General features: G+C 41.4%; 1 protein-coding gene across 2 annotated transcripts in view; it reads right to left on the minus strand.

Annotated features, from left to right (window-relative positions):
* The window catches only part of AFF3 (ALF transcription elongation factor 3), a 322,998-nt gene that overhangs the window by 89,357 nt on the left and 206,997 nt on the right, over positions 1–26,644 (minus strand). For both annotated transcript variants that reach the window (XM_088160033.1, XM_088160032.1), the window contains exon 8: positions 7,258–7,309. In XM_088160033.1, coding sequence (XP_088016159.1) covers positions 7,258–7,309 — 52 coding nt within the window. The remainder of the gene's footprint in view (positions 1–7,257; positions 7,310–26,644) is intronic.

Raw genomic sequence — 26,644 nt, forward strand, 5'->3', positions numbered from 1 at the left:
TAGAGAGGCTGTGAGACTGTGTTTGTGTGCAAGTGTGAGTGTGTGCACTCGTGTGAGAGAGACACAAGCGGGTGCGTTCTCCTCTTACAGCTTTTAATAGCTGTGATGTTACAAACAGCACCGATTCCTTGTGGTTATTTATTCTTTGCTGGTTATTTAACCACTCTCTTGCAGGCAGGCTGGAATGCATTTGCCTGGAGGCAAACAGCTCAGTGCCTAGGCTTGAGCAGGACCCAGACTCAGGCACAGTGTCTGGCCTCAGCAAGAGCTCTCTGCAGCAGGAGGAAAAGTGCACAGGCTGGAAGGCTTATGAGAGACAGGGACAAGCAAAATCCAGCCTGAAAATGTTGGATCTAATCCTTCTTTATGCCTCAAGTTAGCCAACACTGCTGAATTGATTGCAGTAGGATATGTTCCCACGCCAGTCAAAACAGATGTTCACACAGTAATTCTACTTCACAAGAGGAAAAAGTTCTAATGAAATATTCCAAGAAGATGGGGTTAAGAATGTTACGTCAGATACAGAATTAGTCTTGGAAAAAAGTTACATGAGTGGAGAAGGGCAGGCTTTTGAGATTTACCAAGCTAAAACTTAGCTTAATCACACATCTACACGAAGAGACAGGGAAGATGCCCTTACACTTTAAATTTAATTTCTTGTCTATTTTTGAGTTTTGCTACTGAGGAGCATGCAGATCAAAGTGCCATGTTCAAATGTCCCAAATTTTGTGCATGTCCAAGATCCAAGCAGATCTCTAACTTTTTCCACTGTCATGTACGGTTGTGGCATTCAAATTTAGAACTTGATCCTGCCTGCCAGCCATAGAATCTGATTTTGTAAGATAGGCAGTGATGTGAGCCAAGTTTGGCAGGACAAGACCGAGCTCTTATTTTGTTTCATCTGACAGTTTCAGTGAAGCAATCTCTGTCTTCTTGTCATGCCTTGTGGAAGTGCAAATTTAGATGTCACGGAGATTTTAAAATCAGAGCTGGCAAACCACAAAAAAACCCCTTGGCTCAGCTGCCTTAAATCTTACTCTGGATTCTAGTTAAGTTGGATACCAAAAGAATTGCTTCTCTAATACACAGGAAATAATGGACTTACCCAAGTTAAGTAAGGCTGTTACAGCACCTATTCCTCCAGTCTAAAAAATACATTATAGTGACAGGGGGCTGAACAGAGCACTTGGATTAAGTAAAAAAACACCTGAGGTTCCAGCCATTCCTTTACCCAAAACTTAATTTTTCCACTTTTGCTTATCTCTGATTTGTGCAGTTTTGATTGCAGTCAGACTCGCATGAAGTAGCCAGACTTCATGAAATAAGTTTTCTGTGCTCAGTGGAGTGAGAAACTTCTCATCAGAAAGATATTTTCCTCCAAGTTTATCAAGGCCTCTTTTTTTTTTTTTTTTTTTTTTTTTTTTTTTTTTTTTTTTTAGAGAAATTCATTTGCAGAAATGATGCAGGCTCTGTGCTTTTTGTGCTTTTTCACCAGACCTGAGCGTTCTCATCTCCTTTTTCACTCATTTTCCTTTCTGATCAAGCATCAAGTATTGCACTGATGAAGAGGTGAATAAAAGGGAACACAACACTAAAATGACATAATGTGATTAAAATATTTGGACATGGCTTATGTGAACACAATTAGCACTGTCTAAAAATGGTTCTAATAATGAACAGGGCCATGCAGTGTTGTGTTGTTGTGTAGCAATTTCCCTTATAAAACTCTTCTCTCTAAATGTTCCTGCCTTGGTGCTCTGCTCAGTTAATCTTCGACTTTGGAAAGCGCTCTCCTAACAGGTCTTACAGAAAGAAAGATTTGCTCCTTTATCGATTAGTTTCAGAATTCATTACAGACGGCTTCAAATTAGCTGAAACATTACATTTCATATGTAGAAGCATTGTTTATAAAGACTCTACTAAAACTTATTGCTTCTGGAAGAAGACAATGTGTGACTGTGCCACGTGTTCATTTCAGGATGATTTTCCTCTTTTTGTTGATTGTTACTCCATATCCAGAAGTGAAAGGGAAAAGTCCCACACCAATTGCCATCGAGCACATAGATGGACTTTTGTCCTGTTGCAGTGTTGTGACAGATTTGGCTTGTCCTAAATGCCTGTGCTGCAGACAGTCCCACCACAAAGATGCATTTCCAGCAATGTGCCCGGGTAACCCTCAACACATACACGATGGGAACAAAATGTAGGCATGTGTGTTCCCACGGGAGCTACAAGTGTAACTCCAATCAGCATCATTTTTTATGGCTTGACCATGACCAGGGTGATGCTGAAGCATGGACAGGCCCCCCAGGGCCAGCAGCCCACCCTGACTGTCCCTAGGCTGCCATGGGTGGGAGGCAACCCTAAGATGCCCAGGAAGGTGCCGGGCTGAGTGGGCTTCCATCACCCTCTGGGCCTCGGGTGGTGAGCTGGATCAGGCTAAGACTTTTATTTGACTGTGCTAAAGCTGTGAACTTTCAGAGGCTGCTCTTCCCCCGAGGTGTCCTGTGAAACGACAAGGCTTTCTGTTTGTGTTGGCTTGCCCCGCGGAGGGGCTGGTTTCGCTTACAGCGCTCACACCCTGCAGGACCAGGCTGTCCTTGGCCTCTCTTGAGGAGGGTGGCCACTTGCAGGCAAATGCAGCCTGATCTCTTCCTTCAGTGCAGGACATATGAGCAAAATTAAGGAACCTGAGAGGATTGATTGCTGCCTCCCTGTGCACTCTGCAAGGGGGGAATCTTTAGCCCCTGCAGTTACCTGCCGCCACAGGAGAGTAGTTATGCTATTTTCTCTTTGAAAAGAAAAATCTTGTGTCTTCCCTTTCGAGATCAGCCGGGGCTAGAGTGCAGAGCCATGTCCCTGGGAGTGTGTTCTGATTGCTTCTTCAACTTCTGTTTATACAATTTTACAAAATTTTGGCAGGAATCAAGAGCACATACCAGGGTGTTGGCTTTTATGAATCTCATGGGATGTGAAAGTCAAGCTGACTCGATGAACTTTGGTTACATATTCCAGACAAGCACAATGACTCTATTTATTCAGACTTGGCAGCCAGAATGCAGATTGACTCTGTGGTAATAAATTTTCACAGCCACAAAACTTCAGCGGCAACCAACCTGATCCTGTGCAAAAAAATGCATATGAGGAAGCAGACTTGGGTTGCAAAAATATGTTAGATTATTATTCCATGTATGTGTACCAGTCAGTTAATTTATTTGGCTATTGATTGACATGAATTGCACAAATGATGCCAGGGATCTTTCTTCCCTTAAAGAAATTCTTTTCTATTACAAAATGTTCATGTTGTAAAAGGACAAGTGAGGGGGGGGGGGAGAGAATTGTTCATATTACAATTGACAATCTCCTTTTAATATTTCACCCAAGACTGATTTAAGTTATCCAGTGACCTCTACAAAGAAGAGCAGGGTATTATAATGGGGACTGTTTCATGTACTATGCCACACTTCAAAGAACCAAAAGGCAATAACCACTACAATTCAGTACTCTGAACAATCTTAAGTACAATTTTGACATCTTCATGCTACAAAGCTTCAGATGCTTTCTGGGAGAGATGATGATGAAATTATTACTCTATGTGTTATAAATCAGAATGAATTGGCTCTTTAACTTGCAGATTTATGTTAACTACCTTGGTATCTGCTAATTGCATGCTCTTCAGATATTGATTGAGGATTAAAAAGTATATTTTCTTCAATCTGTGTGGTGTAAAATATGCCAACAGGAAATTTTCTGTCTGCATATTAGATCCTATGATCACTGCCTGTAAAATTGAAACGATCAGTTTAAATGGATAAACTATGCTCATTAAAGAGGAAAAATACATTTATGTAATTAAAATTACGAGACTAATATGTGTGGATAATATAATTACCGTGGGCGCACACATACTCAGCTCAAACCCAGCCTCTTTGGCTTCTCCTGGGTCTGTGAATCTCCCTGCTTTAATTGCTGGTGTTGAGGGAAGGGCTGGGAATGCTTTGCCCACTGCAGTCTCGAAGCTTTTAATCATGCCTCTGTCTTGCATTTGGCCTCCCTCATCCATGGCTCACATTCCTTGGTTGGTCACGGCACTCCAAACACCAGCCCTGGGAGCACAGAAGCACCTGTCCCCCTCTGCACTACTTCAGAAACTTCCCATTCACTGCCTGGAAATTTCAGACATAAATGCAAAATCCCCTTCAAAGTTTTCAAAGTTTTTCCCCTAAACTTCCCCATTTAGAAATCAGCAAAATTAAAAGCTTCCCAGCTTGTGTACAGCTCACCTTCAGCTCTTTGAGAAACTGGACTACTTGAATGAGTTTTATTGCTCAAAGGTTAATTTATTACATGAGGAATATCTGGGAATCTCTCATGTACTGCTCTTATCCATTCATCTCTAATTTTTTTCTTTCCTGTTCCTGAGCTCAGGAGATAGGAGATTAAAGAGCCTCTGAGTTAGGAAGTAAAAGGAAACGAGTCTGCTGACATTTAGACACAGGTCCATCTGAGCAGTTATTGGAAGAGAAAGTCTGTCCTACTCTTTTTTTGTGTCTATTTCCTGCAAGGTGGATGGAAAGGTAGTGTTTTGTTTTTTCCAGCAGGTATATTTATTTAGGATTTTCATTAAGCAAGCCTGCAGGTCTCAGCTAAAGTTCTACAAAGCATTTCATACAGCAGGAGCCAGCCTGTGCCTCCGGGAGATTTTTGTCTGTAGAGTCAAGTTAGGAAAAAAATGTGACTAGGAAAGAGGACCAAATAACTAAGCGGTTTCCAAAGGTTGTTCATGCTAGGGCCTGTGATGATCAGAAGTGAGTCATGGGATCTCAGCCCTGCTCTTTGCCGTGTGGGTGGTGAGCTCTGTCCTGGCTCTGCTGAGCTTGCTGGAGCACCGAGGTGAAAGACCCAGATGCATCTTGGAGCCCTGGTGACTGAGCAGAGACCTGGCGTAGCACACAAGCACACAGAAGATGTTAATTGTTACAAGTCATATTGCTAAACCAGAGGTCCATGTGTGCCTGCCCGATCAGCAGGAGTTTTCCACAATCCCTTCTCTCCCTAAACCTATTCATGTCCTTTATGCATGATAAACACTTTCACATGTCCTTTTCTGCTTGCTGTGAAGCAAACCAGAATTTTTTCTCTCTGGCTCTCCTAGCCTGTTTCACTCTGACATCCATCACCCAGGATCCCGTCTCCCTGCCTGAAGGACATCTCTCCTGGCCAGCAGCTCGTGCCTCCCCTGTCACCCAGCCCCTGGCTGCAACATCATGGCACCTTGGTCTGCTTTTGTTACTCTTCAGACACCCCTTCTATCCCTCACTTTACTTTGTCCTATGCCCTCTGTGAGCTGTATTTTAAACTATCTAGACAAGCAGGAAGAGTAATTAAATGTGAAGTGTTTCAGGATGAAATATGTAAACCAAAAGAAATTGTATAAATATGTAAATAGTAGAATCGATGTGCTGAATCTTCTTAACACCGAGAAGCTTTGCTCAAAATAGATGAAACAACGGTTTAGTATAAATATTAGAAAGTTTTGATTTAGTTGTTTGCAATATACTGTAAAATAGAGACATCTAATAACAAGAGTTAAAGAAAATCCTAGAAGAACTTAATACCTATGCTATGAACCTAGAATTACTTGTCTAGGTTCCTGGATTTCAAAAGTCTAGATATCCATCCAGCCTACCCATCTAGATACTCCAGTTACCCATGACTGAAATAATCATATTTGTAGCTCACATGATTTAGCCCCAGCCAGCAACAGAACCATGCAGCTACTTGCTCACTCCCCCCTGCCCCAGTGGGATGGGGAGGAGAGGCAGGAAAAAAAGGTTTGTGAATTCATATAAGAACAGTTAAACAGTTGAAATGAAATAAATAAAATAATAATATTATAAAAATCATAATTGCAATGAAAAGGGAGGCAACAAAAAGAGTGAAATAAATTCCAAAAAAGGACAAGTGACACAAAATACAATTGCCTAGCATCCACTGACTGATGCCCAGCCCATTCCCAAGCAGTGATTGGTGCCTCCCAGCCAACTCCCCCCAGTTTATGTACTGGAAATGATGTTCTGTGGAAGGGAAATCCCTTTGGCCAGTTTGGGCAGCTGTCCTGGCCATGGCCCCTGCCCCCAGTTTTTGGTGCACCTGCTCGCTGGCAGAGCAGGAGACACTGAAGATTCCTTGACTCGGGGTAAGCTCAGCAACAACTGAGACATCAGGGAATTATCAACTCTGTTCTCACACTGAATAAAACCACAGAACTGTACCAGCTACTAGGAAGAAAATTGACTCTATCCCAGCCTAAACCAGGACAGAAAACGAGATTATATCTGTGAGATGCAACCAGGAGCAGTACTGCCCTCATATACTCTGGTGAAGGCACGGGTCGTGCATTTTAGGGAAAGAAGAAAGGGAAGGGGATCTTGGCCTCTCCTTCCCAAACAAATCATCCACACCAGGACACTGAGAAGGAGAGAACACAGCACAGCAGCACTGCTTGGCAACGAGGCACTCAGCTGGTCATGGGAAAGTCAAGCTCCAGCCCTGTTCTACTGAGTCCTTAATTATTTAGACAAAACACAGCAATATTTTAAGGAAAAATTGGGAGCCACCTCCTACAGCCGACAAAACCCAGCTCCCCTGACACATGGAAAACATTGGATGGTGTACCTGCTGCCAGTCAGGTAGTTTAGGGTGTTTAAAACACAAACCTAATCACTGTGTTACAGAGTGAATCAAATGCACAGCCAAGGCTTTTCTCAGTTCTCTTTAGCTTTCTTAGAAGGCATGGGCCACGCAGAGACAGGACCAAAAATGCTCAGAGGAGAGGCCAGGGCTGGGGGGATGCTGGAGGCAGGTAAGAGATAAGCAGCCCAGCAGCTAATCCCCAGGGCCAGCTCACGACTGCAAAGTTGGCCTGAACCCTTAATCCAGAATTCCTGTTTCTCCCCTCTTTGGCCACTCTTTAAAACAAAACAAATTCAAATCAGAAGGAAGCTGATACAAAAACCTTCTGGGTCGCATCAAGGTAATAAATCAATAGCACTGCAGCCTGTTCCCCACCAGTCCAGCAGTTAGCACACACAGGCTGGCTCTGAGCAGCAACATCTGTTACTCCAGTTACAGTACTGCCATGTATTTTGATAACCTTTATGTATGTTTAGAAAAAGCATTAGCAAAATATTTGCAGTAGCTCAGTCTCGACATGAAACATGCTTCAAGTGACAGGTTTTTTTGTCTGGTTCTTACCTGGTCATTCTCCTCTTCATCACTGCTTAACTTGAGGTCATCTTCTAGCATTCTGGAAAGCAAGGAGAATAAATTATAACTTATCAAAATGCCTTAGATTGGACATTTTCTCAGAGCTACTGTAAATATTCAATAATATTAATAGAAAGAAAATATATTTCTCCCAGTAACTTTGTAGCTGTGACACTTTATATCTTATCCATTTGCTATCAGCTAACTTTTAAATTAATTTCCTACTATTGCTGCCTGAAAGAAAATGTTTATTAGAGCAATAATGGATTTTGCAAAGATTCTTGTTATTACAATCACTGACAAACAATTTTTATATGCTAAAATTAATATTTTTGATGCTGACAGGTCAGTAGACTCCATGAGAGGAAAGGTTTTGTCCATTTGGCTTTGAGCTTACAAAACAGAAGTAGATGTTTACACTGGCAATACTGCAGCACAAAATAAGGTTCAGTGATGTTTCCCAAAGGCCACTTTTACTTTATTGCATATTTGATGTAAAATTGACATTAACTGAAACAATTAAAACTAAAATATATTGTCTCAGTGCACAAGAGTATTCTCAGGATTTCACTGTCATATAAATATAGAAATAATGCATCTTTTCTAAACAGGATTTCATCCTCCCTTCCCATATCCTTTCCCCAACTTGCTTAAACTGGTTCACAAAGAAGAGAATTTTTTTTACAATCTAAGATTAAGTAACCAGCAGTTAAAGGAGCTGAAGATTTCCCCCAGTGCTTTAAAAATCGTAGAGAATAGAACCTATTTTTAAAAAGTGCCTCGGTAATAATAGTAATAATTCAGAAAGTTGCTAATTTTTCTTGCACTCTGGGAAAAAAAGAATCTGTAATTTCATCTCAGCTCCAGAAGAAAGCTTGGTGAGCAATTCAAACACATCCTGTGACGTGGGTGGTCCCCGGAGTGCAAGTATTGCAAGAAGACATATGTAGTAATTTCAAACCACCTCCTTGTACTTGTGCCTAGATCTTCCAAGAGCGTGCCTGAAAAGCATGACTCTTCCATGGGCTACATGGTGTGCTGTGCCTGAAAAGAGCACAGAGCCTCACCACGCTCTCCTCAGCTCCTCTCTGTATGCACAGCCCCTGCCTGTTGCTGTTGTCACAGCTGCTTCCCAATTTCCCCATGGCACCTTTGAGGGAACGTAGGTGTATGAGAACAGGACTGGGGGTCAGAGAAGAAATGCTTGCTAGTTCATCTCTTAAAGATTCTCCTCTTGCTTTTTTCTCACATTTTTTTCTACTTATGCCAACATTTCTCCTCTGTAAAATCAACATATCAAGCTCAGCAAAATCTCTTGGCAATGTAGACACCTCAAATATACAGGACTCTCATTGAGTTGGAGGGGCTTGACAATCTCCCAGCAGGACTTGCCTATGTTTTATCTCAAAGTATGTCCCTTGTCAGGATAAAGCTCTCTCTGCCATATCCCAAATCAGCAAAACCTTTGATGGCTGTATCAACGCAGGCACTGACCCAGCTAACAAGCCCTATTGAGAGGTGGGCAAACCAGACAGGTATGATGACACAGGATACAGCTCCTAGGAGCTAAACCACAAGAGAGAGGCAAAACTTCCTGTAAGCACCACAAGATCCATACTGGCCTTCGATCCCATCACTTGCAGGGATCCAAACAGTCTTATAATTGCTCATTCTTTTAATTAAATCTGTTTAGGCCATCCCTGAGAAAACAGTGCATGAAAATAGAAAGCTCAGATCCAGGATTTGGCACCTATGTGATGAAATCTGCAGTGATAGTTTAAACCAGAAAGTGGTATGCTTGTGTGAAATGAGAACTCCCAGGGTATCACTGCCTGCTCTCCCTTGACTGCATGAATTTCTGCTAGTGATGTGGTAGTTGAGTACATTTACTTTAGGTTTAGTAGCTTAGTTCTTCTCCTAAATGGAAGCTGAAAAATCAAAAGCATATAATGAAGCGTTCTAGATACCTCTGTGTATTTATTAGTGTCCTGGATTTTTGTATTAACACATAAAAAAGTGTTTTATGAACTTGTTATTAGAAGCAACTAGGATATTTTGGAACCTTTGGGTTGTGTGGAGATGTGAGACAATGACTACAACCCGGTACTATCCACACAAAAGGAAGAACAAACCACAGCACTGGTCCTTCAAACTCTCCTAGCTTGTACATCTTAGCCTGTCTTTATTTTCCCTGTCTGCTTTTCATTTCAGAAGCGCTGCTTTCCAAGAAAAGCACTGCCTGCCTGGGGCTTGTGGCCCCTTTTGGAACTACCATCAGACTACAAACATGCTCCTAACACTGGGAATAGGAAAAAAAACCAGGTCATCATAAAATCCTTGCTGGCTTGCTTTTTTTCCCCCCTAGAGAGGAACCTGGCCGGTCTGATCCAAGTATTTGTCACAAGGATGTATCAGGTTGCCAGTGTACAGGTCTGCCTTGTACAGCAGGAGCTGTGCAGGTATAACCTGCTGGCTCCCAGACAGCTTTCACTCTCAGGTGAGGCCCCCAGCCCTCAGCTACAAAGCCACAGCCAGAGCAGGACTCAGTCACCTGGCAGGTGAAGCTGAAGCTGGCCTGGGGAGAGAGCACCAGGGCAGCTCTCACAGCCCAGGCTGAAGCACGCCCGGGGTGAGGAGGGCATGTTTATGTTACAGGGATTCCATTTTGCAGTGTCTTAAGTAAGGTAAATACATTTTGAGTATGGATGCTTTTGAGGAATGTTTCTTCTCAACAGCTCATTTCCATCATGAAAACAATGGTTGTTGAAAGAAAAATTCCACAACTGGAACAGCAGACCCCACTTGAAGAGAGTGAGAACAGAAGAAAAATACTTTAAGCTCACAAGAGGTGTTACATTAAATTGTAATTGATCTCAAACGTACTTGGATACAGATTCAGCACAGAATGAGTTTTGGTGCACCCTATGTTAGCAGAGCACTTCAGACCATGTTTAAAACAACCCTTGCTTGGGATGGGATTTACTTGCACCTTCTGGCAAACAGTATAAGGATGGAGAGACAAGCACAGACAAGCTCACGTGCAAATGCAGCCTTTACACTTTTTTCAGAACATTGAAGATTCAGGCCAGTAAGTGAATGGGTCCATGGGTTTTCAGATTTTTTAAAATGAACCTGGTTTTGATACATTGGGCACTGGTAAAGAGGTAAGTAAATACAACCTTGTAAACAAAAGCCAAAAAAATGAAGCGGTACTCAAAGCAGCTCTGAAAAACACACAGCAACACTTAGGGCTTCTGCACTTGAAAAGAGCACATACGGTCAGGAAGTCACTTTGCAGAACCTAATTATATGTTTTAGTGAAATCTCTGTGAGGTCGTGGAGGCAGTGAGGGGTGGGGTCAGGTGGGAGTGCTCACCGCACTCTAATTAGTGCATTAGTTCCTTTCCCTACAAAGAATGTGACAGGTACAGACATAATGAAAGGACATGTGGATGGCTTTGGGATACTGAGAAATGCCTCAGCAAGCCAGCTGGTTTCATTCTCCACTAACCAAGGGGTTTCAGCCCAGGGCAATGGGCCATTCAGTTACAGGGGAAAAGGAGGGGGTGTGCATGAAGAAAATACAAAGTGGTCTAGAGGGCATTGATATACAACATCTGCCAACGTCAATGTGACTGTGGCTCCAAATCTCCCACACAGCTTATTAGAAAACCTGACCTGTTTTCATTTGAGGGTTACTCACTGCATTGGTTCAGAAGGCTGCTGGGGCTGGGGTAGCCATGTGGTGCACTGAAGAGACACCTGTGGGACTCTTGTTCATCCCAGCATGATCAGGAGCTGCTCCTGATCAAAATTACAGGGGATTTGGGATGGGAGGTCATTACAGGCTGCCAGGGAGTCACCTTACTCAAATGCAATAGCTGAGACTTGCAACTTTGCCATTTTGCTTGTCTTTTTTCCTGACTTGTCACTGCAGGAAAGCTAAGTCCCAAGCAAGTGTTATCTTCAGCCCCGGCCAGAGTCCTGGGAGTAGCAAGAAGATATCTAGTTTCCCCTCTGGGAATTAACATCCAAGTAGCAACAAGTTTCAAGTCTGAAGGTAGAGTCAGGCCTTATATCAAAGATTTCTGACTGAGCTGGAAGATTCTCATTCTGAGAAGGAGCTGCTGCAGAAGGAGATGTCCATGAAGGTTGTCCTCAAGAGCCAGCTGAGAATTTCTTATCACTTTTGACATATGGAGCCACTCTGAGATGCTTCCAGGATAGCCCTGCTTAGAAGGATATCTGTTTTCTTCCACAGTGAAGACATGCCTAAAACCTGGAATTATCCCTCACATCTACTGGTGCACATGAAAGCAGCAGCAAGCACCACACTTTGTATTTCACTTTAACCTCTGATAAATTTCACATTCCTTGGCCTAATGTCTTCTTTTCTTCTCCCTGCAAATTACTTATTGAGGCATAATACTCTCAAAAAATTCTTCTGTGTGGTTTGGTTTTTTTTTTTTTTTTTGTTTGGGGTTTTTTTGTTTGTTTGTTTTTGTTGTTGTATTTTTTTTTTTTATTTTAGAGATTCCCTTTTGGCACTTCAAGAGAGGTTATACAAATGAGGGACAAAACTCTATGTCTCTCTGGTGATCGACACTATACAAGATATGGTCTTTCTTCATGATAATATAGATAATTATAACAACCAGTAAAAAAAAATCAAGAGGGGGAAGGAAAAATATTGATAGTAATTCAAGCATTAACACTAATGCTTTAGGAGAGAACATGCCAATGGTTTGTGGGCCTGGGGCACAAATACATGTATATTTCAACTGCCATTTAAATAAACTCAGAAGTCGCTGTCTTTGCAATCTGTAAAAGACCTCCTGAATGTGTTAATCTGATCAAGCATATTGTCCCAGTTTAATTCTAGGCAGCATCTCAGTCAGAATACCGTGTTTATTATGGAATTCTATGATTTCTGCTCATTATGTAGGAAAGGAACTTCAGTAGTGGAAAAATACTTTGATTTTAGCTGAAGAGGAACCCCACTAAGCAAAGAGCTGTAATGAAATCCCAAAATCAAATAAGTAAGTGCTCATTCGAGTTTAGGCGACCACAATGTTTCATTCTGAATGCTCTTGGAAAATTCTCTTATTTTTCATTGTACCTTATTGGCATTTTATTTTCTTTCCCATAAATGCATACTGACCTTTCAAGAACTGAACATTAGTCTGGATATTACGAGAAACCCAGAAAGAAAACAGATATTATTCTAAGTAGCAGTATGTTAGAAGACTTTCAGACTGATGTCTAAAGATGTTTAAAGTCACAGCTGATGCACTGATATAGGAGGAGAAAATATTCCTTCACATTATAAAAAAGCCAAACAAAACCTTCCCAGAGGCACATCACCATGTAAGACCTTTAACTCTTGTCCCCAGCAAAAAGAGAGAGAATGCCAGGTGGGAATATGATGTTCCTGCCCAGACTGTGCCCTTATGTTACTGGGATTGTTTCAGCCACGAGTGCTCACGTACATAATATGACTTAAGCTCCAATAAGACAAATGTACCTTCAGTTTCTGGCTGTCTTCCATTGCTTTCTAAAAGAGAAATGCTAGGAAAAATATGCCTGGTAAGAAGTACAGAGAATTCATAAGAAACAGATGAACATGTTTCCTTTCTTAAAAAAAAAGAAAAAAGAAAAAGAAAAAAAGGCAAACGAGTGTTGTTGCTATAACCTTGGTTACTTGCACATAACAGATGGGCAGTTATAGTCACTACTCACCTACAGCCAAAACAGGTATTTCAAATAGCTTTGTTTACTAACCCAAAATATAGGAGTGGCTGGTTTTATACAGTAGTAATTTTTAATTAATTAGATTCTGATTGCTGAAATTATTTTTATTCTAGTGCTATAACTGATGTAAATGTTTCACTTTGGAAAAGCTCATGCATTTATATTATCTGAAAAGTGTAGTATTTATTTCTGTTTTATACAAAATAAAGTCAAAAGCTTATGGATTAAGGTAAACAAGTAGATCAAGAGAATATTTTATAAGTGTTGTAACAGAGCTTTTAGCAGGCTTGTAAGACCTCTGCAAGCACTGCCTGAAGCATCTAAAATTCACTCTGAATATATGATGTTTAAGTTGTAAAAATCCTCCAACAAACAGTTTGTGCAAGTTCTGCTACACAGAAACATGCAGGAAAACATGATTATATAGAATACCATCAAATCTAATTAAAAACAGAGGGAGAAAGCCAGTAAAATCAGGCTGGTGAAATATTAATGTACTTAATGCTGGAATGAAGCCTATATATCAATGTGAGATTTAATTCCAGAGCACAGAATTTAAATGCCTGAAAAACGGACTCAGTCTATAGAAATAGAATTAGCAATTCCAATAAAAAATAGATATTCTGAAGGAAAAGTTTTCTGTCCTTGGCTTGAATCCATCTCAGCTGGTCTACACTGCTTTTCAAAACCATTTAAACCAGCTAAATATTCTGCTGAATTCCCATTACACTGATGGTCTCATTAGAAATGCAAGGCAGTCCTCTCCAAGGGATACAGCCATCACTCTCTCCTAGGAGCAGAAGCTGAAATAAGGTTTCTTCTGCAGCAGCTGCCCCTGTGAGCAACTGTGCTTGCCCTGGTGATGTTTTTCCCCTATAAAGAAAGGGACAACAAATGCAGTTGAATCATACCCTGAGTTTTTTAACTCCTTGGCAGGGTGGTGAGAAAGGGCCCCACAGACAACAGCACTGCCTGAGAATGATGTCTGGGCAGAAGGACCCAGAGTACCTCCTTAAAAATGAGAGAAATTCAGGAAAGCAAGGAAACAAACCCCTGTGAGACCACTCCCCGAGCAAGGAAGCCACCTAAAAATGCATGAACACTCAGAAAAAGGGAAGAGTGATGAGCGACACATCGGCAGCTCACGCCTAAGTAGTCCAATCAGTCTGAGGGCTTACCAAAGTTCCATGGCTAATCATGCTCTGTGTGACAGGAGGAAACACATTTGAGGAATAAAAGTTTCAAATGTGCTGTTTGCAATTTTCTAATCTGTTTCTTGCCTCCCTGCCCCTGCAGCCCCCAAGCTTCTCTGGGTGTGATTAGCAGTTATTTACTAACGCTCTCCCTCTGATTTCCAAGCCATTGCTGATGCTGTCACCTAAAAAATATTCATTTCAAATGTGAAATGAACTAAGAGGGCATGAACTGCAGTACTGCCTATGCATCAACCATTGTGGCAGAAATCTTGGAGAATTTAATGTGTCTGAGAAAGAGCTGCCACTGCCAAGTCTCCCCGCTAAATGTGCAGCATCTGATTTTGTACTCAGTGATTATTTCCTTACAAATGATCTCTTACTGCCCAATCCCCAGCAGTACAAGCATCTGTCTTTATGCTGGAGTCATCATGAGGGTGAGGTTTACCCCACATTTCAAGGTACAATAACCCTCAGATTTTGCTAGCCAGTGGTCTTCCAGCTGGTGTCTGTGGGGTGGCATGGAAGATCTGAGGCATATGGATACTTCTCTCTAGGGTAGCTCATTGTAAATAACTTATTGCCTCTAGACACTCTTCAGCTTCCTGTCTGTCTAATAGGCAAACCTGCTTTTTCTCATGTAAAAAAATATTTATTGACTCTAACATTATTACAGCTTTAATACTTCCAGCTAATGAGGGGCTATTGCTAGAATTTCTTTATTATTGTTGTTTTTCATGTACCTTAAGAAACCCCATATTCTCATTGTCCTTGAGCTTTCCTCTAGTATCATCCATTCCTTTTATCCATATTCAGTATTTTACATTTTCTTTTTTAGACTGTGATGTTTCATGGGTATGTATTCATATTACATATATTTTAAATTTCATGGCTAATTACTACTTTTACTTGACCACTGAAGCTGAACTAGCTTTCAGTAAAGTTGTTTTCTGCCTTGATTGTGGAAATGCAGCCTTTTGCTAACCTAACAAACTCTGCTTAAAAATTCAAGCTGCCTTGTTACTAGGCTTTTCTACTCCATCAGTTTATGGTCAACAATTTTTTAAGCTTTGGGACATCCACCCGCCTTTTCCTATTGGGACTGTCCTTTATTTGCCTAGCTTGGACATAACAAAATCATGGTCTGGTTCACAAGCAACCATGTGCTTCCCATCCACTGACCAATTTATCTTTATTCAAAGGAGGGGTGAGAATGTCTGGTGAAAAGTCATCAGTGCTAGAAAAGTGCCACAAAGACCATCTACAATCTTCACTACACTTTCACAGCTGTCTGTGCTGGACCTCTGGTCATACCTTCCAAACTAAAACGTCTGGAATCCACCTGATTAACCTGCCTTCCCTTTACAGATTGATGATGATGAAGCACCTTCATCCCCTCTTGTAACTGATATTCAGTTGATACTCTGTCTGTGGGATAAAGAAGAAGTTCACTGGACATCCTGAGCTGGAGCTTTCTATGTCAAGAAAGGCTAGAGGAGGAAAGGAACAATTCCCAGAGGTGCATGGCTGACTGGTTGATACAGAGAGGCTATTGCAGAATATATAAATGGCACAGCAGCATATGGGAACTATACCTCCTCCATTCGCTCTGCAGCTCCAGCCAGTAGAAGCACATCTGTGAAAGACACACCAGGACCCCCAAAGTTTTGAGCATTTCCTTTCAAATACTTTGCCTAGCCATTTCCTGGAAAGTCACTAAATGTATTTTACTCGGTCCCGTCTGCAATACTTATAGCTTCATTTAGTTTTAATATAGTTATAAATGGGCTGTAGCGGCCTGCTTTTTTTAATAACTAAGTAAATGAAACCCTGTCTGTAATAATAAATGAACCATCCATCTGGGAGGCCTCCAGTAAAAATTTCAACAGGTATTTATTGCTCCTTTATGTAAACAGTACTCTGGACAATACAAGTGATTATACTCTCTGTCAGCCTTGTCAGGAAGGAGACAGTGTAGTTTTGGATGAAGTTCCATAGCATACACACTGAATTTAGCAGTTTATTTGACTAGATGGAGAAAAAAATGATTAAAACAAGCAAATAAATAGACAAGAATCCAGTTGGCTACTGTGAAAGGAAGCATAGCATTTTATTTAAAGATATGGGTTGTGAGGATAATCTATAGAAAATTGACAGGTCTGTAGCGCTACAGACTTTTCCCAGCTCCAGATGCTACACAGACAGTTCCCTAAACAACCCCACACCCTCAAAAGAGAAAGGAGTTTCACTGTAAAATCAACACTTTACAGAGACTTTAAAATATATTGTGCCCTTATAGGTTCACATAGTATGGAAGAGCAGTGCCGTGGGAGAATCTCCAACTGGAGTGCAAGAGACTGAAAATCATGCTATCATCCCTGAGGGTCATCCCTTTCATTCATGGACACTGTTCACACACTGGAAAGGGCAAAAGTATGACACTTTTCAAGTAATGAAATTTTAATTTAAAGAAATCTCGCTGTGAAAATTATCTTCATACCACTGTTATATTCTGGCTCCTAATTACACACCATTACATTCCACTATTGTTGGAATAACACAATGTCAGAATAAATTGTCAAATAACTATTTCAGTGTGTGGCAAGAAGGGGGAAAAAAAGAAAGAAACAAGAGGCAGAAAGACCTGAAAGCTCACATATGGCCAAGGTGATATGCTATCACTCGATGCTGAGGAGTGAGCCATAGGGAATTCTGTGCACTAAGCATGCAGGAGCCATTGAGACTTTTGTCAAAATTTCCAGCCCTCAAATTTCTGTGGGAATGGGCTGAAACCTCTCCTGTGAGCAGATTTCTCAGAGCCTTTCATTTTCCGCCAAGATAGGCACAGGGAAAAATGCATTTTTTTCCTTTCTGAGGCAGACTGTGAAAGGAAAGCAAAGCTCTCTGCCCAACACCAGGCAGACTCTGCCCCACGGTGCAAATGGGTTCTGCTCCTTACAAGACCTGCACCCTGCATGCTTGGCTCAGAGAGAGGGAATGCACTCCTCCTGAAGCTACATCCATGGCTGGGGTGTTCCCAGCAGGGCTACTTAGCTTATCAAGCTTAACTTATAAGGAGATGGTGTATTAGTGATAATATTCTCTTTACTCTTCTCTGTGTTTGATATGCTGGGGCAAAAAACAATCCCAACAAGGCAGACATCTCTGAACTGACAGCAGTCCCACCAAACACAGGAGTTCTCAGGTTTGCTGGAGGATGGGCTGAAGGAGGAAGGGAGGAAGAATGCTGCTAAGGGAGCACCAGGACATGGGGCACAAGCAGGGACAGGGACAGGGACACCAAGGTGGCACCTGGGGCAAGTTCATGGCCGTGAACTTTGCTGCTAGGGGAAGAAAACACATGTGCAGCCTGCAGTGTCAGATAATTCCTTTGCTTCCCACGGAGCAGCAGTGAAGGGATGGTTACTCATGTAGGGCCCCATCAATTCAAACTGCACTGTGCAGCTCTGGTCCAGGTGTGGGTGGGGTTTTCCTGGGGCTTCCTGGCACAGCTCACCCACAGCTGCCCTGGCGTCTGATGTCACCAAGTGCTTCTAGCCTGCTTCTTTCACTCTGAGATAACCCCTTCTAGGATGCAAAATTGGCTATTCGTCTTTCTTAGAAATAATCTTCTTTGGACAATAGCAACAGCAAAAATAATCAGCTGAGGGCTGCTCCTAGGAAGAGAAGTTTTATTCTCAGCATTCAGATGCACATGCTGTGCAGAAATACACCACTTGCACTCCAATATGTACGTATTAAAAAAAAAAAAAAAAAAGTATTTTTTCTTAAAAACACTCTCTGGAAAAAATTATGAATTTAGCTCTCAAACACTAAACCACACTATATCTCCTTTCTAATGTCTCTTTTTAAATATACACCAGGGAACAACTCTCATAACTCACTTGAAACACACTATCCTATGAGTTATAGGTCAGTCTTCTATGCTCAGAGTGTGAGTTGCACTTCCACACAACCTTATGAATTTTCCATCCCTCATCATTCATATCATGTCAGAATATCTATTACAAACTCTTGTTTGCAAGAAGGGCTTCTATTTTCTCCTTTCCTTTTATCACTGCTCTTAAATTTTCTTCTGGACACCAGCTTGGCATGCTGGCAGTACCATGCTGGCAGTTTCTGAGAAAAAAAACAGTCAAAAATCCTGTGTCAGGACTGTAATGTCACTTGCAAAGAAATATCCTTTTTTAACTAACAGGAATAGTGTATAAAAATGAATTAGACACAATAATATTCTGATTGCCAACTTCTACCATTCAGCTGCAAACTACCACAACCATCTCATAAAAAATAATCATTTGGAAGTCTAAATGATGTCTGATAATGCTTTCTGCCATCCTAAATCTTTGGAAATGTTGAATCATCTTGAGAAAAATGCCAACAATAATTTTTCACAAAGGCTCAAGCGTGGTCAAGACTAACTAGAGTCTTGTGTGAGGGATTTAGAGCTGAAGGGAATTTTCTAACACAGTTTAACCATCAAGAACAGTGTGAGGGCCAGCCAAAATGCCTAGCAATTGCTAGAATTGAGCAATGCTTTCCCCTAAATAACTAAAGAAGTTTAAATTCTACATAAAATTATAAATTTCAATATGTGTGAAATGCCGTGCTTTTGTTTCCTTCTTTCAAAAACATTGCTTTGAAATATGTTTGTATCTAGCACTGTAACAAGGCTGCCCAAGCACTTCCAGGTGTAAGGTAACCTAAATGAAATTATTAGCCCTGATTGTTGTTATTTTTCATTTTGCAGAGAAAATGAACAAAACTATTTTTATTTTCAGTCACCTCACATAATTTTTAATGTATTAAACAAGATAGCAATTACCCATGCTGGTTCAGAAGCTAATTCAATTCCACTCGCAAAGTTCTAAACCCAGATTTGTTTTGAGTTTCATACGGGTCCACAATACTTACTGGCTCCTTTCATTTTTTCCCTCTCATTGGCAGTTAATTGAAATTTTCAGTGAAATACTTTTTTCTGTCATCAGTTGTCACACTGGCATTAATAGATGCAAACATCCTTAGCAGCGTTGTGAGCAAGTGTTGCAATGATGGAAGCCTAGAGGAGATGGAGTCTCAGATTGCTACATGGCTGAAATGGAAGGATTTGTGTCGCTGGCTTTTTAGTTTACTTTGTTTGTTTTACCAAATCAGAAAGGAATCAAGACCTTGCTCAAATCTACTCCATTATATAGCTGGATGCTTGCTTTGTATATTTGAGATTTATGATTATCTGATACTGAGTTCCCAGGAAAAGAATTCTGTGTAGGTTCAACAGGATCTACCTATGGCCTCCACCATTGAAAAAACGGGTTTAAATATCACTTAGCTTGCTATTACTTGATGTCAGCTTGAGACCAATTCAAACAATCACTATTATTTCAGAAGTATTTTTGGGTGTGGAAAAAAAATATGCAGGACTTAATATTGACAGAGCTGTGGAAAATTATCTGTTTGATATTTAAGTAAGAATAAACCCTACAGAAAATCATACATGAATTTAGAACAACTGCGAATAATTTGTGATCAAATATGGTGTATATATTGTGCAATATATATTCAAAAATCATGTGCAAGGAATGACACTTGAATTTGGAAAAATTCAATTTAGTAGCAACATTTTAAATGGTCAAAAGTAGATCTCGTGAACTAAATGTATTGGGTTACGTTTATCATTACTGTCACTCTTGTAAAACCAGTTTCATCAGCAATTAATTTAGCTCACTATATTACCTTCAAGGCAAATGATTTTTACTGATAAGAGAAAAAACTTCAGATGTACATATTATATCAGGCACTTAAAGGTTTTTAGTGCTGATGACAGCAGAGATGGCTGATAAAAATAAGAAATAAAATAGGCAAAATGTAGGAGACTGACAATAAAGAGCTTTGAAATATGTAAATTACTTTCCATAAGTTCTACAAACCCTTAGACTATCTCCAGCCGAGTGTTTATTAGTCTAAAGAAATCATTGTGTATTTTTCAGTGCACGACAGAAAGGTTTTTCCTGTTCCAAAAATGCAGCAACCAGCCCTCATTACATCTTTTTATAAATGTCTCGAATGCTCTAGGTTTATTTGCAATTTAAAGGAGTGCCAAAGAAGAACAGGGAGTAAAAAAAGGTCTGTCAGAATTTTCTTATCGATACTTTCTCTCACTCCTCTATCTAGCTGAACACCAAAGCGTGAGGACTTACTCTCCTCATTACCAGGATCATTAACTAGCATGAAATAGGATCCATCCTATCAAGACCAATTTGCTACTGGGCTCCATCCTATTGCACTGTTTTCTAGTGAGAAATCTCTGCATAGTTACATTTCCCAGCACCCCATGAAATCAAAAGTAAGCAAACCCATGATAATTCTCATTCAGTCAGAACGAGGAAATAGAGGCAAAGAGATCGAGTGCTTTTAAACAAAGTTACACTACACTGTGCAGTCAGATTCAGAGCAGGGAAGGAAACTCCAGGTCCTGCTGGGAAGACAGGCACTGCCTCAGATGTACCTGTGACCCAACATCTTACACTGTTCACTCCCTACTTTGTCTTTGGAGCCTGCACTAGGGGGAAATTTTAAGTGAAACAAAGCCAAAGACAAGGTGGGAAGGTGAAGAGGTGCTGAAACTGCATCTTTCTCCATATAACAATATCTCTTCCATCAGAGCACAGCAGAGCTACTGGAGCAGAACATGTCAACACTCAAGAGTCTCTAATTCTCTGGCAAACAGGCATTCCTACCTGAGACAGAGCAAGTAGGTTTTATATAAAGAATGCATTTATTCATCTGTAAAATGCTGCAAATAAAAAATAAAATTGGACCGGATTATTTCAATTTCTTCCAGAAAAACCCATAACATTTGACCTATTTTGGTATTTTAAATCAAAATTTGATTATTTTAAGCTGTATGTGAGAGATCATTCATTCCTAACAAGGATTTGTTATATTGCTTGTTTAGAGTAGGATTAAATAAACTTTTATCACGCTGGGACTTTTAACTCTTGCCGTTCTTTACACTGCTATACTCATGCAGTTATTAACTCCTAAAAGTCTTTGGTTTGGGCTGTAATTTCTTCTTCCTTTTGTTTTTGTGAGATCTGAAACTGCACTCAGAAGTGCCCTTTAAATACTTGGTTTTTTGATGGAGTTTTCTCCCATCCTTGTAATAGCTATGACAATTGGGCTGCTAATTATTATCACGAGATATTAAAAATACATTTCAGCAGACAGACGTGTTCTGCAGCCCTGCCTGGGAGCACTGGGGCTGTGTGTGGGATGTCCCTGCAGCGGGGGTGATGGTCTCTGACTGTCTGTCAGCTGGGGATGGCTCTGCTGCCAGCGTGCCTTTCTGTGGGGGGCTCTTTGTGTGGGGGACTTTGTGTGGCTCTGTCCCAGCTCAGCACACCTGAAAGCAGCCAAACACAATTCCATACTCAGGGGTGTCCTTCCTCACAGCGAGAAGGGCTGGGTGGAAATGGGCTTGGAAGGATGGCCATGCCATCTGGGATGCTCTGGGGTCTGCTGGCTTGGGAATGAAGGGGAGTGGTGCCCATAGCCTGCAGCACCTACCCATGCACAGGTCCTGGGGCATGCAGCTGAAACACCAAGTATGGAGACTTTGTCCCACAGCCCCAACTCTGAGGCTGACAAAGGGTTAAATGGAGACATAAGAAGTGCCTTTCTCCAGCTGCTTGTGGCTCAGGGTCAGTCCCTGAGGAGTTCTGGAATGCCACTCAGGGCTGGGGTGAGGAACACTGTCACACATGCCCCATGAAGCCACACCAGGGGCTTAAAAATGCTGAAGACCTGGGTGAAAGCACACACAAATAGGTGTCTAGCTATTTAACAACTAACATGGATATTTAGGACTGAAACCCAGGTCACTGTCCCCTTTTGGGGGTTCAGGCACAGCATGAGCCTCTTGCATCTCTGCTTCGACACCACTCCCGAGGTGTGAGTGTCCTCTGACACCCAACGGCAGGAAGAGGTCAGGGAGCAGGCACTGGCACATCCGGCAAGGCATCACTCCTGGGCACTGTGGCCACGCTGGCCCTGAGCTGTTCTCCCTCCTCTGAGAACTGTTCTTCATCTGCTGTGCAAAGATTGAACCCCAGGAAGGAATAAAGAAGAAGGTACTAGCTAGAATTCACTTCGTGGTTTTAGCTGGGAGCATCTTCAGTGCTCCTCAAAGATGGTGATGCTGCTGTATTACATTTGCCCTCTGTACAGGTAATGAATGGGAGCTGTATACTGTGAGCATTAGATCACCAGCCTCAAAGAGATTTAGGGAAAAAAATCATTATACACACTGAAAAAGAAATAGATGCAGACTAGGACATAGAAATATTTCTTTTCTGTAGAGTGCTGATTAATGTTGCATCAAATCACAGTAAAATATCCCCCAAGGCTCATTTTCCTATTTGTAAAAGGGTAATAACGATTAGCTTTACCAATGTTTGTAGCAGGCTTTGAGGGGGGTTGTGTGTTCAAAAGAAATAATAATGACCTGAAGAGGTCATTAGTTTGGGGATATTCTCCTGGACCAGCATCAAATCTCCTCTGACTCTACCTGACAAATCATGCAGAGTGAACTTTCATCTGCACTAGCTTCAGGCATATTTTAAATTACTTAAATGAGTGCAACTGCAAAATAATTTTATTCCACTGTTTTATAGCAGTTTTCCTGTTCTGCCAAAGGCAAGACTGGCAAGCCCTTGAAGGACAGGAGGCTGCTGAGAGGATTCTATTTTGTCAGGACTTCTCAGTCCAGAGGACTCACTTGATCTCAGCTAACAGTCCATCACACAAGACCAGCACCGTGAGCCCCAGCACCAGGCAGGGCACTCCTGATTTACACCACGGGCACTTGGTCTGAGCACCCGATGAGGTGCTAACTACAGCAGGTCTGTGTGACATGACTATAGTCCTAGAGGTAATTTCCTACACCTTATTACCACACAATAATGGCCTCTTAACAACCAGGCTAATCAAGAATTAATGAGGCACTAAAACACTTTTAGGAACAATGAAGGATTTTAAAATTTCTCTTATGTGTTTTATTTAAAAAGCAATTAATTTAACAGTTACTGCCCTTACTTTGGAGTCATATAAAAAGTCTTAGTACTTATCAAAGGTATCAGTTGAAAGGTTTTATTCATTTATCAGTTATTTACTTTTGTGCACATAACCTAAAGAGAGTAGAACTAGATTTGGGCCCTGTCTGCCTCCCTCATGTAATTCCATTTGTCTGCTCAGGCACTCCCCTGCTCCTCTCACACAGTGAAGTACAACACCTAAACCGGAACAAAGTCAGCCCAAATTCACACTACTGCCAGAAAGGGATTTTTTCATGATCTCTGGAAACTAGACTGTCAGGGATTTTTTTTCCTTGTCTTTTTTTTTTTTTTTTTTTTTTTTTTTTTTTTTTTTTTTTTGTTTGGTTTGGTTTTGTTTTCCTTAAGGACGGGAGGGTGCACTTCAATGGGGAGCCATCCTCGACAGAAGTTTTTGAGAAACTGAGTGAAATAAACGGTGGGAAAAAAATAGGCATAATTTATGCTGCTAAAGGGTTTCATATCAGTGACTCCATGTTGAATTAAAGCCTGAAAATATGTGCCTTTACCATTAGCCTGGAAGGGATAATCATAACAAAAACATGTTCAAATCTGACTTATTTTTTAAAACTTCCTTCTGTGGTATAAGGGTGGGGAATATATCCTGGTTTGCTGAGAAAATCCCCAAATAGATCATTCTGTGACAGATAATAGTTATGGTTATTAATTCCACTGCTGACATTGAAATTACACTGATTCCCAACATAATGGATAAGTAAATAGCATATCAGAAATTCTCAGATGCTTCCACATTTCCTATGCAATCAAAAAAGAGAACTCCCTCATTAAATAATACATTGTCAGAAAAGGCAATTTGATGAAATAAACCTATCTGTCAATCATGCCTAAAGTTATAAAAGGAAAACATTTTGTAGCTAAGTAAAACTTTTCTCCATATTAATCTCTCTCTTTTTATTTTATTTTTCTTGTGTGATTCTTAAAAAAGAAGTAATGAAAAATTATGTGCCTTAAAGAAAGATACCTGGGCACCTGACAAAGGAGTTAAAAATTAGTCTTTACCATTAAACAGAGATGACATGATGGAAAATCAAGGGAGAAAGGAGGCAAAAGATGATATGCACTAATCCAGAAACCTGAGCTACTGTGGGTGTATTTTTGTATCCCTTGTTACATACATTTCTTTATTTCTTTTCTGTTTTTCAGGAGACACGGAGATACGTTTTGTAAAGCAGAAGTAGAAAATGGGAGGGCCCACACAGGCGAAAAGCAACAAGAAATGAGGCTGCAGGTGATGAATCTTGACAAGACCGGGAATGTGATGGTAGGAAAACAGCAGAGAAGTTGCAGCAAGGAAGAAAATGAAGGAAAAAAAGTAGAAGTGGTGGATGGCAGAGGCTGGACAGCAAATAACAAGGCAGGGGCAGAGAAATCAGAAATCATAGTCGCAATTGGGCCTAAGGTGCCCAAGGGTACCTGGAGAGTGGGCAGGGCTGTGGGGCTGCTCCCCAGGTATGCTCTACTGGGATCCCCTCTGCCCCATTCACAGAGCCACACGACCAAAGCATCAAACACACATTCTCCTGCAGCAGCAAATGAGGCCACACATTACCCAGCTGCATTACAACAACAGTGGGGTTAATTTTTCATGCTACTTAATTTCATCAACGCTGTGGGCTGGGGAGAGGGGAAGAGTTGTGTAACATGGTGTGATGGGTGGAAAGTCTCCGAACGTCACTGATGGCCAAAGATGGAAATGGGGTCTGGAAGCTTCCTCTCCTTGGCTTTGGGAGGCAGCAGCTTCTTAGGACATCAAATACTTAATTAACTGAGCTGCAGAATTGTAGGATAAGATTCATACAGTGCCTTCTCTGATGCAAGAGTGTCAGCCTGGACTGTGCTGTTCTTGGTGAGTCTTTAAAGCTAATGCAACTCATACAGAAGACATTCTTTGAAAAGAACCAGAGATTTATTTGAATAAAAATCTGAGTGGATGACAAGAGCATGGAAAGAAATAAGATGAGATTTTAATTTCTCTCAAGTAGAAAAACATAAGCGGCTTGAGCAGGAGGTATTTGCTTCACAGCTAGGCACACAGGCTTTTATGTTCTTCAGTGCACAGAAAGGGTTCTTCACATACTGAATTCATAGCTCTGCAATGTCATTGAGCCAAATGGGATCATGCTAAAGAGATACTTGGCCATCTCTGTTAGATAAAAATAAATCAAAATAATTTTAAAAGGAGGGCTGTTGCTTTGTATAATCTTTTCACAAGGCCTGGAGATGAGGGCTATTAAGTAATCCACCTACTTTTTTTTTTTTTTTTTTGTCAGAGGGAAATATATACAAATTTGGAATAATATCAGTATTATAGGTCCTTCTACAAATCTTACCTTTAGCATCCAGCTTCCCGCCCCCCTCTCATCGTTTATGTATTATGTATGTCTTTATATTTGTTTAGTCTTACGTGCTACATATAGTAATGAATGACAAGTCTTCTGTTACCATACCTCTGATCTTTCCCATTCTCTCTTTATTCCACTGTCTAGAGGCTTCAGAGCTGGCAATTTTGTCCCTGACTCCTGCCTATTCAGCATCAGTCACGGGATGCTGCTGTGGGTGCTGTGGGGCTCCTCACAAGGGCATGCCTGCTGAAGAGTGGCACCAGCCAGCCACTCCTAGACAGTAATGAAACACATGCAAAAGGCTCAGGGAGAGCTTGCTTCTCTTGAATATAAAGCCTGCAAGAGTAAAACTCTTCAGGAGAGGACAGGACACCTGTCCTGACTTGGCTGTGTGTTTCCTTTGCTGGGAGCTGGACCGCTTGCTCAGCAGAGCTGTGCTGGGATTGCTGCACTGGGATTGCTGCACTGGGATTGCTGTACTGGGATTACTGCACTGGGATTGCTGGGCTGGGATTACTATGATGGGATTGCTGTGATGGGATTGCTGTGCTGGGATTGCTGGGCTGGGATTGCTGTACTGGGATTGCTGGGCTGGGATTGCTGGGCTGGGATTACTGTGATGGGATTGCTGTGCTGGGATTGCTGTGCTGGGATTGCTGTACTGGGATTACTGCACTGGGATTGCTGTGCTGGGATTGCTGTGCTGGGATTGCTGCGCAGGGATTGCTGTGCTGGGATTGCTATACTGGAATGCTGTGCTGGGATTGCTGCGCTGGGACTGCTATACTGGGAATGCTGCGCTGTGATTGTTATACTGGGAATGCTGCGCTGGGATTGCTATATTGGGAATGCTGCGCTGGGATTGCTATATTGGGATTGCCGTGCTGGGATTACTGCGCTGCAGGACACGATGCTCAGTGCACTGATGGCACCCAAG

This window comes from Sturnus vulgaris, chromosome 2 (genome assembly GCF_052056855.1).
Source record: "Sturnus vulgaris isolate bStuVul1 chromosome 2, bStuVul1.hap1, whole genome shotgun sequence".
Lineage (NCBI taxonomy): Eukaryota > Metazoa > Chordata > Aves > Passeriformes > Sturnidae > Sturnus > Sturnus vulgaris.